This window comes from Taudactylus pleione, unplaced genomic scaffold (assembly GCF_031769625.1).
Source record: "Taudactylus pleione unplaced genomic scaffold, aTauple2 ptg000206l, whole genome shotgun sequence".
In the NCBI taxonomy this organism is placed as follows: domain Eukaryota; kingdom Metazoa; phylum Chordata; class Amphibia; order Anura; family Myobatrachidae; genus Taudactylus; species Taudactylus pleione.
Genome location: NW_028284608.1, coordinates 801,338 through 821,428, shown reverse-complemented (window position 1 = coordinate 821,428; position 20,091 = coordinate 801,338). Strand labels below are relative to the sequence as shown.

The following is a 20,091-nucleotide window of genomic DNA, read 5'->3' as shown; positions in this document are numbered from 1 at the left end:
ACATGAAAATTAATAATGCCTCTTTGATATGGTTGCAAGTATAATTTACTTCTTTTCACCCCTTAGGCATCCTCTGCTCCTGTCCCGGTCTACAGACTGACAGGAGTAATTTTGAAATGCATTTTAATATATTTTACTTGTAGATATGGCACTCATTGCAAGGAAAGCGAAGACCCAGGTATTCCCACCCAAACACAGAAGCAGCAGATTACACGCACTAGTCCAATAAGTTAATCAGCCAGGGAATCAATAAGTGGTCTAAAATAGAAATCAAGACACAATACAGAATTGTTCTCATTAAACATGGTATTAGACTACGGACCTGGGAATCCCCCTATTGTACTATTTGTCACCCATGGTTATTTTGTATTTCCTTTTTAAAAAAAATAAAATAATAATATTTGAGAATATTAGGCATTGTAGTACTTGTAGGGGGCTTATTTTGAGTAATAATGCTATTTAACAGGAAAATATATTAATTTATGTATTAATATAGTACAGGTTGAGTCTCCCATATCCAAATATTCAGAAATACAGAACTTATTTAGCATGACTCAGATAGTGAAACCTTTGCTTTTTGATAGTTCAATGTACAAAAACTTTGTTTAAGGCACACAATTATTAAAATAAAGTATACAATTACCTTCAGGCTTTAAGTATAAGGTGTATATGAAACATAATTGAATTTCATGTGTGTACTCAAACTTTTTGTGAACCACAATGTTATTGAAAATATTGTATAAAATGACCTGCAGGCTGTGTGTATAAGGTGTATATAACACATAAATGCATTCTGTGTTTAGATATTTAATTATGGTATGCAAATATTCCAAAATACGGAATATTCCGATATCCAAAATACCCCTGGTCCCAAGCATTTTGGATATGGGAGACTCAACCTGTAATTGCAACATGACATGATTTATCGTCAATTAATATTAATTGTGTGATACTGTTGTGATTTAAACATTTAGGATGCAAACTAGCCGCAGGTTCAGCAGACAGCGGCAGACAGATTTAGGCCCTCATTCAGAGCCGTACGCTCTGAGCAGAGCGCATGCTCTGAATGAGGGCCGGCCTCCATTTTAATGGAGAGTCCTCCTGGACGCTCGTATAGCTGTGGGTCACCACCCACAGGCTATACGAGCGTGCATTGTGATGGTCGCGATGGTCGAGACCATCGCGACCATCGAAATTGCGAGCCGGAGCCTGCGGTTGAGGTTTTCAACCGCAAGCTCCGGAGTGATTTTGGCTCTATCAGAGCCAAAATCACTCCCACTGACATCACTAGTGATGTCAGTGGGCCGGCTTCTGACGGGAGGCGTTCCCGTGGGAACGCCCCCGTCAGGGAGGCACGCCCCCGGCACGCCCACCAAAGGGGGCGTGCTGTCAATCAACATTGACAGCACGCCCCCTTTGATCGGACACAACGAGCGAAGGACTTTCCTTCGCTCGTTGCGTCTGGCGCATGCGCACGATGGAGCTCCCTCCTTCGTGCGCATGCTCAGTCCATGCCATCGACCCACTTGCGAGCGGACAGCCGCTCGCGAGTGGGTCTGAATCAGGCCCTTAGTACCTTATATTAATGAGACTACAATCGCATAGTTGTGCCACGTCGCATGGTCACAACTCTTTTTCCCTCTGCGCCCACAACATTTTTACTATCACCATTTATACCTACACCATACTGGTTGCAAAAGATCTGCCAGAAACAGACATCCCTTCTTCGTATGCACTCCTCAAACTAGCACGGAAGTCTGACTATGCACAACCCCGTAACAAGGTGACAGTGCGCCCTGTACCGCACATGCACGCTGAGCGGCGTGCATACTGTCATAACGACACGCTACATTGCACCATCACTGGGTAACTAGCGCGCTGCTTGGAGCATTCTAAGGATGTCCTGAGTGGCAGTACAGATCCCACGGCAATGTGGAAGATGTCATGACGTCTCTACCCACACAACCAGGAGCAGGTTGCAGCGGAGGGTGAACATGGGCAGTTCTAGCCCCACGGTATCGCGCCCTGTGGGACAGCACCGGCCACACCACCCTCCTTACGACCCAGGCTACACGTCCATGACACTTCCATGATACTCTCATGAGACAGATCTTTTCAATGCGTTTGAAAGGTAGCCGCCCAGTTGCCACCCAGAAATGGGTTCATGGACGAAGTGAACCGGTGTATGTGCCTAGAGCAAAACCTACTCAGTCTGTTGAGAATTAAGAGATTTGTCCGCAGTTGGAACTGAACCTGACTCAAAATCAGGCTCTTATTTAGATTTAGATATTGTAGTTATGGTGTCATAAAACAAAATGAAAACCGGAATGGCAATCAGCTACATTTGTTCCTTACAACCGAAACTTGTAGAGTGAACATGGAAAACACTCAAATATTTATAATAGAACGTTAAATGCGCAGACCTCAATAATATAGATTTTATGAAGATGTTGTTGATGAAATAAAAATAGGGAATAGAAATTGGCTTTATAATATAAAGGCTCTAGATATGTTTTCATTGTTATCATTAGAATGATTTCTTGTTTCAAAAGCCAGGTTTATTTGTTATTCTTCAGAATGTCGACGTACTGGAAAAAAAGGAAATTATTTTACCTGTTAAAGGAAATTTACAAAAATAGAAAAGGTCTTGTCCTATGTAAAATTATGCTGCTCTACATATGTCAATCATCAGCCTGCAAGAAAACTTGCACAATGCTATCATGGTTTATTAAACCTAGCATGTATAACTAGTAAATGATCCCCTTTTTTTGCACTAATTACATTGGATGTGACATTAGCCTGCAGATACTGCAGTCAGGTTTGGGGAACTCAGATTTCACGCATTTGATGCCCGTGCAGATTTGCATAATAATATTCGAACTGCGTTGAGGAGGTGACATGTTGCAGCAAACCCCATTGATGGATATAACTAGCTTCATGCTACAGCATATGGATTATAGCAGCAATGAAGAACTAATTACAAAGCACATTAATTAGCCAAACCTTTGTTTACAATTATTTCCAAATATGCTCATTTTTCAGGCACCAAATTTCAATCCTTGTTGCGAATCTAATTAGAGATGATACCCTGACCCTTATTAAGTTATACTTGCATTGTGTTATATACATGGACACTGTATTGTTGTTTTTCATCATGGATTTTAAAGTTATCCAAGTAGTCAATTTAGGCTTGTTAGCAAATCCAGCTAAAGGGTGCAACTTTGCATTTGGAGAGATCTTGCTGTGCTGCAAGGGGTACAAATGTAATTTAATTTTTGCAAGCAAGTAAAATACTGGCTGATTTAGCAGATAGCCTACAAATACTAGGAAGCTTTGTTTTTTATATTGCAATTTAGAATCCAGCTATGATGCATCCCTTTCTTTCTGCACCTTTTAAATGTATTCTCCTTCAGCTTACCATGGTTTTCTCAAGTTACAAAATTGTACCATCTATGGAGGACTGCTAAGAAGGGTGGGTTGCAGGTATAGATTACATGGGCCTGGGACTCTGTAGGAGCCGGGGAGTGCCGGTGTGGCATAACCACTCCTCCTGAGATGTCATGACCATGCTGCCGGTGATATTTACTGAATGAGAAAGGTTAGCCCTGTCCCTTCCTATGCTAAGCTCCCCCAGGCCCGCCACAAGTCTTTGTGGACCTGCTTCTGTCTGGACATACTTCTAAACTTGAAGTCAGGACCTTTTTGTTTTTCAGCACTCAGTAACAATCATTTTCTGTTAGTATCAGGATAAATCTAGCAGGAATGGCAGGAGGGCGATTGCCGATGTTGTTCATAAATGAATCTGCTAGTGGCTTGTTTGGGACTAGGTTTACTACCCATTCATTTTTCAAAGACACCGAGGACTGGCGCCGTGACCAATGAATTTAAATCAGCAACAGTAATAAATGCTAAACCAGCCTGGCCTAGCACTTATTTTTGTTGCCGCTTTAAACCCATCAGTCAAAGGCACAGATCATTGGTGGCATTGAAAAACCAACGGATAGTAAATCGAGCCTCAAGTATTGATTTTGCGCTGAACAGATTCCATTAATTAAATCACTGTTGACTGTGTTTCATGTGTTTGAACATAATGAGATATATCATTTCATAAATCTCATTTTCTTTCAGAACTCCGATGACCTTTTGGTGGCTTCTGCCGAATGTCCAAGTGAGGATGATGAGGATATTGATCCATGTGAGCCAAGCTCAGGTGGGTTAGGTTAGTCAACTTTTATATTACTTTTTTTTTCCTTATCTCTGTTTCATATAACAGTGCGTGCTCACATTACATATGGGAGCAGAATCAAAATAAAGGCTTTTAAATTGAGAAGAGGTTTGAGGCAGCTATAGTACTGTAACCCATGATCCAACAAGTATATTACAGTGTATAACACTAAATCAGAGCTAAAACTAATCACAGCTTTAGTTTAGGACAGTGATTCCAAACCAGGGAAACATTTATATGTTATCCTATTGGGGCTTGATGACTCACAAGCATTTCGGCAATATACTGTAGGATGTCTTAATAGAATTGGTGGGTGAACTGTAATTTTGTTAAAATGTAAAATAATCGGATAAGGTTCACCATAAAGTAGTGCACTTGCATTTATTTATATTTATGCGTTCTCAAGTATGTTGGTACAAAGGATTGGCATTAAATAAAATTAGATTGGGTAACTATGGGCAAGCGGCATCAATGAAAGCAATTATCCAATTAGTGGGCGGTAGCTGTGGGTTGCAATAAACTTAACTTCTAAAAAACATATTACAACTGCTTGAGAATAGTGTTGGCCTCTGCTGTGCGTAGAATACTTTTTTTTTACCAAATATACAACTATCCTGGGAAATAAATCATTTGAATTGTTGAGACCCCTGTTAATATGATTTTTTTTCCATAGAAGCATGTCTATATTTAAAATAATTAATCTAAAAGATATATTTAAGAGAGATTAATAGCAGATAATGCCACCCAAAAATATAACATTTAGGGGTCTCTTTACTAAGCAGTGTTAGGAGAAGTGAAAAGTGAAGAGTGAAAAGTGATAAGTAAGTGATAAGGTACCAGCCAATCAGCTCCTAACTGCCATCTCACAGGCTGTGTTTGAAAAATGGCAGTTGGGAGCTGATTGGCTGGTACCTTATCAGTTTTGACTCTTCACTTTTCACTTCTCCTAACACTGCTTAGTAACTAGACCCCTTAGGGTATTTATCAAAACTTGGAGAGAGATTCAATTGTTAGAGATAAAGTACTAACCAGTCACTTTCTAACTGCCATGTCACAGGCTGTGTTTGAAAAATGACAGTTAGGAGCAGATTGGTTGGTACTTTATCTTTATCAATTTTATCTCTCTCCAAGCTTTGATATAGTACCAACCAATCAGCTTCTGTGAAATTTCAAACAGGGAGCGGGATGTACTACACATCGCATTTTGGATGCGGTACATCCCGCCACTTATCTGGTACATACGCAGATATGTACCTAGAATTGAGATTAATATTGCAAAGGACAGATCTTCCAAAAAGAGCTGTCCTTTGCGAAGATGGGACTTTCGGGTTAATGACCCAGCAGTCCCTCGGGTGTCCCTCTGTGCATGCACTGTATAACACACGCCACAGGGGGTGCGGTGATGGATCCAATTGGATCCCACTTGGGGACTGATGCGGCTAGAAGCCCATAGGCTTCTTATAGGCCCACCAGGTCCAAGCTCCAGAAAGTAATGTATTCTGGAGATTGGTACATATGGGAAATGGGAATGCAGCCAAAACTCTGAAAGCTGCAGTTTTTGGATTTTTGCCCACATTCTCCCTTTAGTACATCCCACCCACAGCCTGTAAAATGTAAGTTAGAAGCTGATTCGTAGTATTAGGTGACATTGACAAACATACTCCAGTATAAAGACATGTTGCTACTATCCTCCAGTTACAGCAGGTTCTCCAGTAGGTCTAGTAAGTTATCCGGAGTTGCTTTGCCTACCCATTGGCATCGGCAGCCTAGTTTCATACAAGCTGAGCAGGTGTTGTTGCCCCTCCCCCATGAAATTCCCATTCTCTGGGAAGGGACATTAATAACTCTGCTGACTGTGGAAATCTGCTAAGCAGCAGTAGGAGAGAGTAATGCTGCACTTTGGAGTTTCTTCAGGAACAGGGGACCACTGTAGGTTTGTAATTTAATGTTGCACAGTTGTCAGACACATAGTGGTCAATGAGAGTGTGGTCATGGGTCATTAATCTGGTAGCACTTACCTAGAAATCACTCAAATTCTGAATTGTGTTCTCATCCAGTATCCAACAGTTAGTGTATGACTATGAACATGTCCTAAACATTGATTTATGTTGTAATGTGAAACAGAATGCACACAATATTGCAGTTACTATACCAACCTCTCAACTGCGTAATTCTCCATAAATGAAAACTACATTCCCAAAGGGGACCCGTGACCACAGTTCAGTTTACTGATATCTAAACTTCTATAACATTTAAAATATGGAAACTACATAATTGTCAGTAAAAACTCCCAAATGTAATCAGATTTCTCATAAACTAAGTGAACAATGCTTAACCAGCATAATGCGCTATTATTATTATTACTTAATAACTAGAGATGTGGGGTTCAGTTTTCCTGAAAACCGAACGCACCCAAACTTTGGGGTTCCGTGTCGAATTGAATCACTCTCAGCGTTCTGAGTAGAACAGAGTTTTGGCTCAAATCACTTTTTGGGTTCCGAGTTGAACCGAGTCCCGGCTCGAGTCTGCTGTAAATTCGGAACTCGGATTTAAAAACCAAATCTCAGTTTCGGATTGCATGTAATCTGGTCCATATTACATGATTTGAGCTGTTTTTATTAAGTTTAAAGAAATCCAAAACCAAAACATAAAAGAACCACAACACTTAAGGGTGGTTTTGCCAAAACAAGAACCATAACACTTAAGGGTGGTTTTGCCAAAACCTAAACCAAAATTCAGGGGCCCACGCACACCTCTACTTAAAGGTATTTTATTTTATTATTAAGATTCATAAAGAAAAATATGAAACGTGTGAAATTTTTTTTACAAAAGGACAGCCGATATGTTTAGATGTCAATTCAACTAGTAGCATTTCAAACACTTATCCAGCACTATGCAGCCACCAATGCTGCAAAAAGTTCTTTGCAGTCTACAGCGTTGTGCGCAGGAAATACATCATAATTATCGGTGATGAGTGCAATCGCGCATCACGACTGCACATTGCCAATAATTGAATCCCCCCCCCCAATTGCTCTTAGATGATAGGGAAATTAAAATATAAATGAAAGAAGAGGATATAAAATGTTATAGCTAGCCAAGATCTTAAAAATCAAGTAGGCGAGGCAGTTCTAAGCATAAATCTTATCAAATGTTGCTGGCTCACGGAATAGATTGCATAATGCCTCCAGGATCTGTGCACTGATCACTGATTTCGAAAGTGCTTAAGCATCAACTTCAATTAAATGGCGGGTAATCAATTACAACAATCAAATGTGATTATCATTCATAATACAACACTTACACTCTGTATGGAAAACACTCTCTGGTATAATGGTGTGTTTTGCTTTTTTTTGGGAATACATAAGAGACATCAAAAAAATGGAAAATGCATACTTTTATTTGCTAAAGACAACGCAATGTGGATAATGGTTGATGAAATTTACTTTTGGTGGAGAATAGATTACAACATACATTGCCATTGCAGGAAGACATTAAATAGTCACTATTAAAAATGTTTTTTTGTTTTTTTATTGGGTGATCCTCAAACATTATAAAGATCTGTTTAGCCTTTATAATATAACTTGTGATACATTCATACTAAAGCACATTGCACACACAGATGGTACCTAGTTACTGACCACAAGCGGGAAGCCGTCTTCCGGAATCCCGGCATCGAAATCCCAAACAACTCTGGCGTCGAAATCCCGACATGACTCGGGATGCTGATGTTGGCATCCCGATCGTAAGGACACTGCGGAAAGGTGAGTATCAGCCGCGGGAGGTGCTAGCGTTAGGCTGCGGGAGGGGGGAAGTTAGGGTTAGGCTCTGGGCAGGGGGGGTAGGTTCAGGCACCACCTGGGGGGTTTAGGGTTAGGCACTAAGGGAGGAAGGTTATGCACTAAGGGGGGAGGGTTGGGTTTAGGCACTTACCTGGGGGGGCTAGGGTTAGGATGCAGAGTAGGGAGGGTTAGTATTAGGGTACATGAAAGGAGGGTTAGGGGGTACATAGGACAGGGGAACAGTACTCACCATTCCCCTGTCAGGATTTGAACCTTCGGGATGCCGTTGTCAGTGTACTGACAGCCGGCATCCCGTCCATCGGTATTTCATACCGATTCTAGATGAAATGGGTGCTATCCTGCAGTACTGTACTTGCTTTCAGCAAAATACCCCTGAAAATGAAGGATTGTGTTATCCTAATATATATTTGATGCAATAACTTGGCATTTCTCGTCTAAAAAACACTTAATGTAAATCCAATAATAAAGTTAGATCACTATGTTTCCATGCATATACACATTTAGGGTATGGAATCTATTATATGGGATGTAGTCATTATCCCAGCTTTTGCGATGCCGGCATTCAGAATGCCGGCACCTGAATTCCGACACCAGTCAGAATGCCGGCGCCGGCATGCTGACTGCCAGCATCCAGACAGTTATGTATTGGGGTTAGCAGGAGGTTTAGGCACTATGGGGAAGGTTAGGGTTAGGCACTAGGGAGGGAGGGTTAGGTTAAAGCTGCGGGGAAAGGTTAGGTTTAGGCTGCGGGGAGGGAAGGGTAGCGGAAGGGTAATACACTTATCTTCATCTGTCGGCATTGTGACCCAGTCAGGATTCCAGCGTCAGGATTATGAATGCCGACATCCCAAGCACCGACATCCCATACCCAACCCCTATTATATAAAAGGCTTAAGTGTCAGTCTAGCAGTTAGGCAGTGAGAGCTGAAGTTAGGTGTGCCTACCCACCATACTTGCCTGCTTTTGAAAAAAAAAATCAGGGAGATTGTGAAAGCAACATCCATGAGCATGGCGGTAAAGTGGGCGTGTACTGATACATCTAAGAGGTGTCATGAACTTGACTTTCATCCAAATGTAAACAAGCCCCAAAGCAGTTAGTAAGATCTACTTGTTGATGAAGACACACTGATACTTTTCAGAAAATACATATAGCCATAGGGATCATTGTGTCTTATAACCAATGCAGGGAAATTATACTAGTGATAACATTTGAATATATATATATATATATATATATATATATATACAGTCAGGTGCATAAATAATGGGACATTGACAGAATTTTCATATTTTGGCCTCTATTCACCACCACAATGGCTTTGCAATGAAACAAACAAGATGTGCTTTAACTGCAGACTTTCAGATTTAATTTGAGGGTAATTACATCCAAATCAGATGAATGGTGTAGGAATTACAACGGTTTCTATATGTGCCTCGCACTTTATAAGGGGCCAAAAGTAATGGGACAAACTAAACAATCCTAAATCTAACTTTCACTTTTTAATACTTTGTTGCAAATCCTTTGCAGGCAATTACAGCCTGAAGTCTGGAACGCATAGGCATCACCAGACACTGGGTTTCATCCCTGGTGATGCTCTGCCAGGCTCTACTGCAAATGTCTTCAGTTCCTGCTTGTTCTTGGGGCATTTTCCCTTCAGTTTTGTCTTCATCAAGTGAAATGCATGCTCAATCAGATTCAGGTCAGGGGATTGACTTGGCCATTGCATAACATTCCACTTTTTAGCCTTAAAAAACTCTTTGGTTGCTTTTGCAGTATGCTTCAGGTCATTGTCCATCTGCACTGTGAAGCGCCGTCCAATGAGTTCTGAAGCATTTGACTGAATATGAGCATATAATATTGCCCGAATCACTTCAGAATTCATTCTGCTGCATTTGTCAGAAGTCACATCATCAATAAATACAAGGGAACCAGTTCCATTGGCAGCCATACATGCCCACGCCATGACACTACCACCACCATGCTTCACTGATGAGGTGGTATGTTTTGGATCATGAACAGTTCCTTTCCTTCTCCATAGTCTTCTCTTCCCATCACTCTGGTACAAGTTGATCTTTGTCTCATCTGTCCATAGGATGTTGTTCCAGAACTGTAATGGCTCTTTTAGATGTTGTTTGGAAAACTCTAATCTGGTCTTCCTGTTTTTGTGGCTCACCAATGGTTTACATCTTGTTGTGAACCCTCTATATTCACTCTAAAGTCTTCTCTAGATTGTTGACTTTGACACATATACACCTACCTCCTGGAGAGTGTTCTTGATTTGGCCAACTGTTGTGAAGGGGTTTTTCTTCAACAGGGAAATAATTCTTCTGTCATCCACCACAGTTGTTTTCCATGGTCTTCCGGGTCTTTTGGTGTTGCTGAGCTCTCCGGTGCGTTCTTTCTTTTTAAGAATGTTCCAAACAGTTGATTTGCAAACACCTAATGTTTTTGCTATCTCTCTGATGGGCTTGTTTTCATTTTTCAGCCTATTGATGGCTTGGTTCACTGATAGTGACAGCTCTTTGGATCTCATATTGAGAGTCGACAGCAACTGATTCCAAATGCAAATGTCACACCTAGAATCAACTCCAGACCTTTTACCTGCTTAATTGATAATGAAATAATGAGGGGATAGCCCACATCTGACCATGAAATAGCTTTTGAGTTGATAGTCCCATTACTTTTGACCCCTTAAAAAGTGGGAGGCACATATAGAAACCGTTGTAACTCCTACACCGTTCACCTGATTTGGATGTAATTACCTCAAATTAAATGTGAAAGTCTGCAGTTAAAGCACATCTTGTTTGTTTCATTTCAAAGCCATTGTGGTGGTGAATAGAGGCCAAAATATGAAAATTCTGTCAATGTCCCAATATTTATGCACCTGACTGTATATATATATATATATATATATATATATATATACATATATATATATATATACATATATATATATATATATCTTTATTTTAATATAACATCTTCATAATGGGGGTAAGGTGAAATGATGAAATGAGGGACATTTCAGGGAGACAGGGAGATTACTGCTATTTCAGGGAGTCTCCCTGACAATGAGGGAGAGTTGGCAAGCATTCTACAAACCCATCTGTCTTACCCATTCACCACGACTCACTGGCATAAGAAAAACATACATACCACACAGTCACCCCTCAGCCAGCCAATCACCCTCCCACCCATCTACCTACTTACCTCCATAGAATTATCTTCTTCTGAACACACTTTAATGCTTCCTGTTGTTTGCTGCATCTGTGTTTTACAGTGGGCGCATTTATTGGCGTGAGAAGGCTTAAACTACGCAGTAAGCTGGATGAATATGTGACTGCAGGGGGGGAAGTCGTACTGAGAGGTTTAAAAATAAGAGACAGAGGTGGCAGAAGAGTGAGAGACAGAGGGGCAAGAGTGAGAGGGCAGGAGAGCGAAAAGGGGAAAAAAGCAAAGCAGTGGAGAGGATAGAAAGAATGAAGGGGATAGAAAAAGGGTAGAGGCGTGCGTACATCAGAGTGCGACTGCACACCCAAGAGTGGTATTTAGAATCTTGGGCAGGCTGGCGCAAAGTGCCGGGCACCGCAGAGTAAATAGTGATACTAAATGATTGACATTATGTACTCAATATCCTTTATGCCCTCGAACACCCTCTTGAGTCATCTAGTGGCACACAGTTAGGGCCATAGTGGGACTCAAACTCCGGACCTCAGTGCTGTGAGGCAGTAATGCTAACCATTACACCGTCAGTGCTGCCCAGTGTTATCTGATAACAAACAATTTTGTGTCTGTCCACCATTCTCGTCTCTTCTGGTAAACACAGAAAGTACAATTCATTTAAGAGGGCATATATACAGTATATATATATTTTTTTGTTATATACCTCCTGCTGTAAAAATAAATCAGAATACCTCTTAAAATCTTAAATGCATTCAAATTTGAAAGTGCATCGGTGTCAAAGGTGCCATTAAAACCAACGCAAAGTAATTATTGGACAAATAGCGCATTTATGCAGGAGTGGTATGAATGTGCCATTAACCACATGAGACATAACACTGCTTTGGTAAATAGCAATTACTCTATTGTAGGGAAGTCTCCTTCAAACCTTGAGGTGTATGCAAATGGATACAAAGAATACTGATGTTTCAATACCATGTATATTTGTGGACAAAGAAACTCTGAAGTGGAAAATGTAAAAGTTTTATTTATAGCGGTTTTCACACATCCAATACTGTATTCCAATGGATATAGCCATAGGATCATGAAAGAAGGCAGATGTCTCTAATCACCATACTGTATTTATTGAAGTAACATAGGTGCACATTAATTCAAACTTTTTTGGATCTATCACCCAAATCCGGTGGGTGCAGCCTATTTTTTAGATCTGGAACAAAAATAATGCATACAATAATAATTATTACTATTATTGCTGCTCAAACAATTGTTTTTGGCAGAGATTGTTCAGCGGTGAGGTATTGGCGACCTTTCTCCGCAGAGAGAGCTGAATATGCGGCAGATTTAAAAGCTGCTCTCCTTCATCACAATACAAGGACACTACACAATGCTGCACAAAGCCAGTAGTACATATAGGAACCTAGCATTATTTCATACTTCTCAGAAGAACAGAATAGACAAGTGAAGTGGAACAGTTGAGTCAATTACGGCTCGGTTTCCCTCTCTACAAATGGCAGTGCACTAATGGTATTGTAAAGCAGAATTATATACCGTATTAAGCATTCAATGGGCATCATATAATCTGATACAAGACTAGTGAAGGGAAGAAAAATAGCCAAAACCGCATAGCTATGCAAGAAAAATGGGAAATATACAGTTCTTTATTCACAAGTTAGGGTTTTTAATGAAGAACATCACAACTCTGCATGAATTACAAGATCAAAGTCCCTCAACATAGACTTTAGTTTTGTGATGCTGCATGAAGGGGGCCACAAGTTAGCTAGAAACGCAAAGGGTCCTATCTGTCAAGCCATCTGCCCCATAAATAATGCAGAAACAGCAGTTTCTGTTTTATATAAGTAAAGTGTGTATTTAGCAATGTTGAAAGCATGAAATATGGTGCCACAGTAGTGCAATGTATCAAGCACCAAAAACTAATGCTGGCCATACATGGTAAGATTTTCTGACCAACCATCCAACTAGGTGATTGGTTGGAATGAAAATCTGATAAGGTATGAAAGCAAATGACAATCAGCAATTTGCTCCCAAACGCAGGAAAATGGACAAAAACTGTTGTTTGAACAAATTGTTTAGAGCAAACATTCAACAAACTTGTCTGAATGACCATTTTAATCTATTTTATGGTATTTAGGAGCAAATTGCTGATCATTATTTACTCCCATACGTTACCAGATTTTCATTCCAACCAACCAACTAGTTGGATGGTTGGACAGAAAATCTTACCATATATGGCCAGCATTAGTTTTCAGAGCTCATCTGCTTAGGATGGCTCTACCTCAATATGGCATGAGCACTCTTACCTTTATGGAGCAGCCCGGCTGGAGGAGGATCTTGTGATCCCTCCCCAGTGCACTGTAGGTGAATCTGATGCCTATCGCAGTTGCACAAACGCGAAATTAAAGTGAGCCCATGACCTAGTATCTTATTCTTAATACTGTACATTGCACCAATAAGGAATTGCAAATTCTGCAATATGTGGTGATGAAGCATATTTGTTTTTGGTTATTGTATGCATAATTTGTTAAATATGCCACCAAAATGAGATCATTGATCACTATGCGGAACTAGTCAGCGTGTGCACAAAGCCTTCTATTTGGCTACAATAAACTATTTTACACAGTCATTTTTCAGCACTCAGAGAAATGGTACCAGTACTGATGTAAAGTTACATTTTGATTCAAGATTTAAAGTAGACAAGAATCCTGAGGTTTATTTTTATTCATGGATTTCACTGGTTTCTTCCTGTTTCTAAACTAGTTAAGAATGAAAAAATAAACAAAAAAGTGCTGAAACCATGTACCATTAAGTACTATCAGAAAAATGGGTTCCAGTCAAGATGTCAACATTAAGGGGTATATTTACTAAGGTGAGAGTTTTTAGAAGTGGAGTTGTTGCCTATAGAAACCAATAAGATTCTACTTAACATTTAACTAGCACCTTCTAGAAGATAATAGCTAGAATCTGATTGGTTGCTATGGGCAACATCTCCAATTCTAAAAACTCTCACTTTAGTAAATTTACTAATTTGTAAAAATGTCTACAATAAAATATCAACACTGTAATGTCTGAAAGTAACCATGTTTAGAGTGTCAACAGAATACATCCAAAATGTTGACTCTGGCATAATGTCGGCATGTTCAAAATGTCAAAGGGAAGATTTGTCAAAGCTTGGGGATTGATAAAAAGGAGAGAGAAAAAATACAAATCAATCAGCTCCTAACTGTCATTTTACAGGTTGTGCTAGAAAAATGACAGAAACTGATTGGTTGGTACTTTATCACTCTCCACCTTATCTCTTGCCAAGATTTGATAAATCTCCTCCTAGTCAACAGCACAATGTAAAACACATGGAAATAGGGTTAGGGTTAGGTTACAATCAGCGTTAAGGCTAGCAAGCAATTTGGGTTTGGCTGCAATTAGGGTTAGGGCTAGCATACAATTTGGGTTCGGCTGCAGTTAGGGTAAGAGCTAGCATACAATCTGGGTTAGGGCTAGCATACATTTTGGGTTAGGCTGCAATTAGGGTTAGGGCTAGCAGACAGTTTGGGGTAGGCTGCAGTTAGGGTTAGGGCTAGCATACAATTTGGGGTAGGCTGCAGTTAGGGTTAGGGCTAGCATACAATTTGGGTTAGGCTGCAGTTAGGGTTAGGGCTAGCATACAATTTGGGTTAGGCTGCAATTAGGGTTAGGGCTAGCATACAATTTGGGTTAGGCTGCAATTAGGGTTAGGGCTAGCATACAATTTGGGTTAGGCTGCAATTAGGGTCAGGGCTAGCATACAATTTGGGTTAGGCTGCAATTAGGATTAGGGCTAGAATACAATTTGGGTTAGGCTGCAATTAGAATAAGGGTTAGTTTCAGTCTAAAATATCATTGACATTGAGGATTTTCGCCATATCATACCAATCCCATATAAAATATTTGTTGACACATTAATTTTATAGGCATATAGGTTTAGATTTTAACTTACATAACTTTACAATAGTAGCCTATACAGTATCTGTACATTAATGTATAGTACCACAAGGACAAATAAAAAATATTTAGATTAATGTAGGGACATTTTGAGTTTGTAATTAGTTTCATGACACATGCAGTGCACATGACCACAAATAAATGAAGATATGTGTGATTGAAGCCATCAAAGTGCTCTTTTACAGATGGAGCGAGCTTTATTGCTCCCACTGGTGTGTTGTAAAATGACATGCTTAATGCTCCAGGAGGGGAAAACTACATTAACAGTGCATTAGATCACTTCAAACCTCACACGGTTCTAATACCCTTTTCAAATGTTGTAATGTACCAACGGGTGCAATAAACTTTTCCCACATCTGTATATTAAAATAAATAAGCAATGTAGAGCAAAGTGCGAAAGCTGATGGGGCAGGTCTAGGCACTTACAGTTGTAGCATATTTCAGCAATCACAGCCTTAACATAAGCAGTTTGTGCAGTCAAATGTCATCATTCCACTGTTAAAAAAAAGAAAACCTTTGAAATAACTTTGTGCTGCGACAATATTTTTCTTTCTGTGTTTATAGACCGCTGTTGTCTCCTCAGACCGGTCAGCCTAAACCATACCTCATTTCTAACATTAGGAAAATCTCTATTTGATTTATGGATACATTTTTCATGAAAATATATTTTAATGAAAATACAGCCAATCAAATCAGGTCTAATAACTTAATGTGCTTTGATGACAAAGGCCACAAACTGCATCTAAAAATGTTACGTATTATCCATAATACTGTATGTTGACGCTATTTTTTTTACCAAGGTGTCTTTTTTGGATCATCCTACTTCTAATCAATGAGAGTACCAACAGTACTTTTTCAATCATGCATGGGTCAGATTCTGGTTTGCATGCATGTAGGAAAGTCGCCACATCTTGCGATTTTAAGCAAACTGTGCATGGGCCTCAGTCAACGTGTGCAACAGAGAATATTCTTAGTGTTACCAAGTGGCATTTGGGCATCTAAGTGGCATTTGAATATCGGAGAAGTGGCTCATGGACATGTAGTTTGCGTATGCAGGGTGCATGCAATTTTCAGTCATATCTTCATATGTAAGCGCCGTTAATAGTGATGACATTTGCTGACGTGGAAGGAGGATTGGAGATGGTGCGATTGCGCAGATGCCTATGTTTCAGAATATGGGCGGATAGTTGCATAGGACCTATCATTGCTGGAATTTTGACTCATAATGAGGCTCATACAGCATAGATTTAAGAGAGGACGGGGTCTGCATGCAGCCTCCGTGCGGGCCCCCTTCTCGCCAGCACTGGTAGACTCTGCTAGACTCTGGCGCGGCAGCCATCTTCCTGGTGATTTCAGTATGCAGCTCCGGCCAACACGGGACTCCGGAGAGGTAAGTATAATAATTATATGAGTGCGGTGTGGGCCCATGGGCAATGCACACTCTGCACCCATTATAGATACGCGAATGGGCTCATAGATGCATAGATGAGTACAACTAAGAATATGGGCAGATAGTCGCATAAGACTCATCATTGCTGGAATTGCGAATCATGGGCCTGATTCTGAGTTGGTAGTAAAAGCAAAAAAGACCAAGTAACTTTGAACCCTGGTGAATCCATGCTGCACTGCAGGTGGGGCAGATGTAACATGTGCAGAGAGATTTAGACTTGGGAGGGGCGTGTCCAAACTCAAATCTAAATTAGAGATGAGCAGTTTGGAATTGACTTGGTTCTATCCATAAACTTAATGCAAGTTCGGGTCTGAGACCGAGGCAAAACGTCATCTTTAATGGATGTCCTTGGCAGAAAGATGACGTTTTGCCTCGGTTTCAGATCCAAACTAACCGAGTCAAATCTGAACCGCTCATCTCTAATCTAAATTGTAGTGTAAAACTAAAGCTGTCCAGCATTTGTGGGCTGCATGCAAAATCAGCAGGTATATATTCTTCATGTAAAAAAAAAAAAAATTATACCCATTGCATTGTAATATGGGTTGTCCAGGTGCACAGTTGCAGTACTTGATCTTTTTGTTTTACTCCCATCTCAGAATTAGGCCCAAAGTGTTGTACTATCTGAAAATCTGTTCAGTGTGCTTAGAACTTGGCAAAGATTCATTCTCCATCACACTGATGAAAATCTGAAATACCTGATTTTCCGGTTTAGAGAATGCAACATACATGATATCAAACATAAGTAAATATTTAAACTTTTAGACTGTAATACAGTATACACACAATCTAAACACTTTTCAAGTAACAAGTTGCCTTATTTTTGGTATACAGAGACATTGATGCTTATTCCAGTGACTATCAACCAGAGGATTACAGCCTTACACGATTAATGGTGCAGACATAGAGCCGTATTATTATTAAAAAGTAATTAAGCCTATTACAACTTAATTCTTATTTTCTCTGTGTAATTGCCTTTCGAGCCACAGTATTCTGATCTTTTTAGAGTTTTATTGCTAATCCTGGGATGAAACAAATGATGTATCATGATCATTCCTATAACTAATGACCATTCTAATAACACCTGGTGGTAACTGAAGAGATATTCATTATGCCCTGTATTGAACTAGTGGTTTGTATCAAGCCAAATGTCATATTTATTTTACAATTACCTGAAGTACCTGGCGTTGTCTGGGTTTAAATCTTCAAGTTATTAAGTTAGGCATTGCAGACCAATTGCCACCCCTCTGTGAAGTTTTCATCCAAATCCATCCAGGGAAAGCCCTAGAACATTTTCCCTGGGTCAAAGATCTGCCCAGCGTACACCAATGGGAAGTCCGACCAACAGGGACCTAATCTTCAAGTTATTAAGTTAGGCATCCCAGACCAATTTCCAGACATCCCAGACCAATTGCCACCCCTCTGTGAAATCTTTATCCAAATCCATCCAGTGGAAGGCTCACAACAGGCTAACCAGGTCAAAGTTCTGCCCAGCGTACACCAACGGGAGGTCCGACCGGGACCCTAACCCCCATAAAACCTGGCCAAGATACAGCTGGACCACCTCGCATTGGTTTCATCCCAATCGGTGCAGGGGTGTCTGAATGCATAATCGGACATACAAACAAAAAGACCAATTAATTTTATTAATAAGATGGATCTCTCAATATGTAGATAATAAAGAAAAAACACAAATCATACAATACTTGAATCAAATGAAAAAGAGAAGTATGGGCCTGATTCAGAGCCGTTCGCTATTTGCGGTCGTTCGTTCAAAAACAAGGGGTGGCTATTCAAATGATCCGTTCGCAAATTGCAGTCTGTTCACACCTCTAAGTCTGAACGAGCGAGCAAAACATACGCTCGTTTATTTGTTAAAAACGCCCCCTGGCCGCTCGCATCCTACGTCATGTCCGCTATTTATTAGATTAATCGAGTACATCGACCAGCGTATGAACTGCTCGCTATTCTTGTGGTTGGTTTTTGCTACCACAATCTTGCGAGCAGTTCTGGCTATAAAATAACCAAGTGACGTGGTCAATGACGCTGCTGTATTAATTATGCACACCCATAAAACGCCCGTTTTGACCTTTAAGCACGCCTGCGTTCGGATCTCCACTCCCCATTTTCAAGCACCTTCCCCTGTTACCACCCACATACGCCTCATTCTGTCACTCAAAATAGCAGGCACTCGCTATATTGCGAGCACATGAATTTCGGCCGCACTGACTGGTTCGCGCATGTGTATAACGATCCGTACGCATGCGCAGATGTGCGAACATCGCTCGGAACGAGCGTACTGCCGCTAGCGAGTGGCTCTGAATGAGGGCCAATGTCTCAGGATAGAGGAAAAGCTGCAGACCACTAAATCCAGCCTTTTTAACAGGCAAGTGGAAAATAAAGCCCAAAAATAAATTCTCAAAAATAAAGTATATTTGTATAGAAATGTGCAGTTTGGTTCTCCAGATATCCGAATCCACACGAGTTTCATGAATCCAGACAGATACGAGTCGCGGTTCTGATCTTCTAATCTTTACGCAGGGATGTGGTATATTTTATCGACATTCAGCATGTCGACACTGACGAAATGATGACATAATTAGAATGTAGACAAAACAGCCCTGGTGGTCTAATGGTGACTAACCTGGTACGGTGGCTCCAGATGTGTCTTCTGGGTCTGGTGGTGACATCCTTATGACTTATGGCGGATCCTGCGCAGGAGCGCTGACAGCCGCAGTGGACCCAGGTGAAAGGGGTTTGCCCTTATCGCGGGAGGTGTGGCCATGCCCCCTTAGGGAAAAAATTATTTTTGCAGCGCCAGGAGGCGCTATGAGCCCCTCAGCCCGGCACAAAGCCAGGAGGGGGCACGATCAGTGTGATCGATCCCCCCCCCACAGGTATAAATAGGAGACTTCTGCAGCTGCTGCTGAGCAGCCACGAGCAGTCTCCCACTGCAGCCCAGCACACTGCAGCATGTGCTGGGCTGCTATGAGGTAGGAGGAAGGGTGGGGGTGCGCCGGGCCCCTCCAGCAAGCCCGAGCCCGGGTAATTAGTACCCGCCCTCCCTCTCTGCGCCCCTGATCCTGCATAGTGAGTATCGCTAATATTAACCCCTAACCCTCCCCTTAATGCTTAACCCTAACCCTCCACTGCTGCAGCCCAACCCTCCGGTCCCTGTAGAATGTCAACATTTTACATTCTGCAGATGCTGACATGTAGAGTGACAACATTTTAACAATGTCGGCACCATGGATGTCGACATTTTAAATGTCTACACTATGACTACATCCCCCCGGCAGAGTGGCTTGGTGGCATCAAAAATCCTTATAATTGCATCCCATATACTCGTATGTATATAAAACTTTCACCATTGAAGCTGTCTGCCGACAATAGTCCAGAGAAGGAGACAGATTCAGTTACATGTTTGTAGTGTCAAAGAAAGATG

At 40.9% G+C, this 20,091-nt stretch overlaps 1 protein-coding gene across 20 annotated transcripts in view; it reads left to right on the top strand.

Moving 5' to 3' along the window:
* NRXN1 (neurexin 1) overlaps window positions 1-20,091 on the top strand; it is a 1,439,010-nt gene that overhangs the window by 1,403,501 nt on the left and 15,418 nt on the right. For 13 of the 20 annotated variants that reach the window (XM_088477983.1, XM_088477987.1, XM_088477979.1 and 10 more), the window contains one exon: window positions 4,129-4,219. In XM_088477983.1, the coding sequence (XP_088334109.1) occupies window positions 4,129-4,219 (91 nt within the window). The remainder of the gene's footprint in view (window positions 1-4,128; window positions 4,220-20,091) is intronic. The other 7 variants (XM_088477984.1, XM_088477988.1, XM_088477986.1 and 4 more) reach the window with 1 other exon arrangement.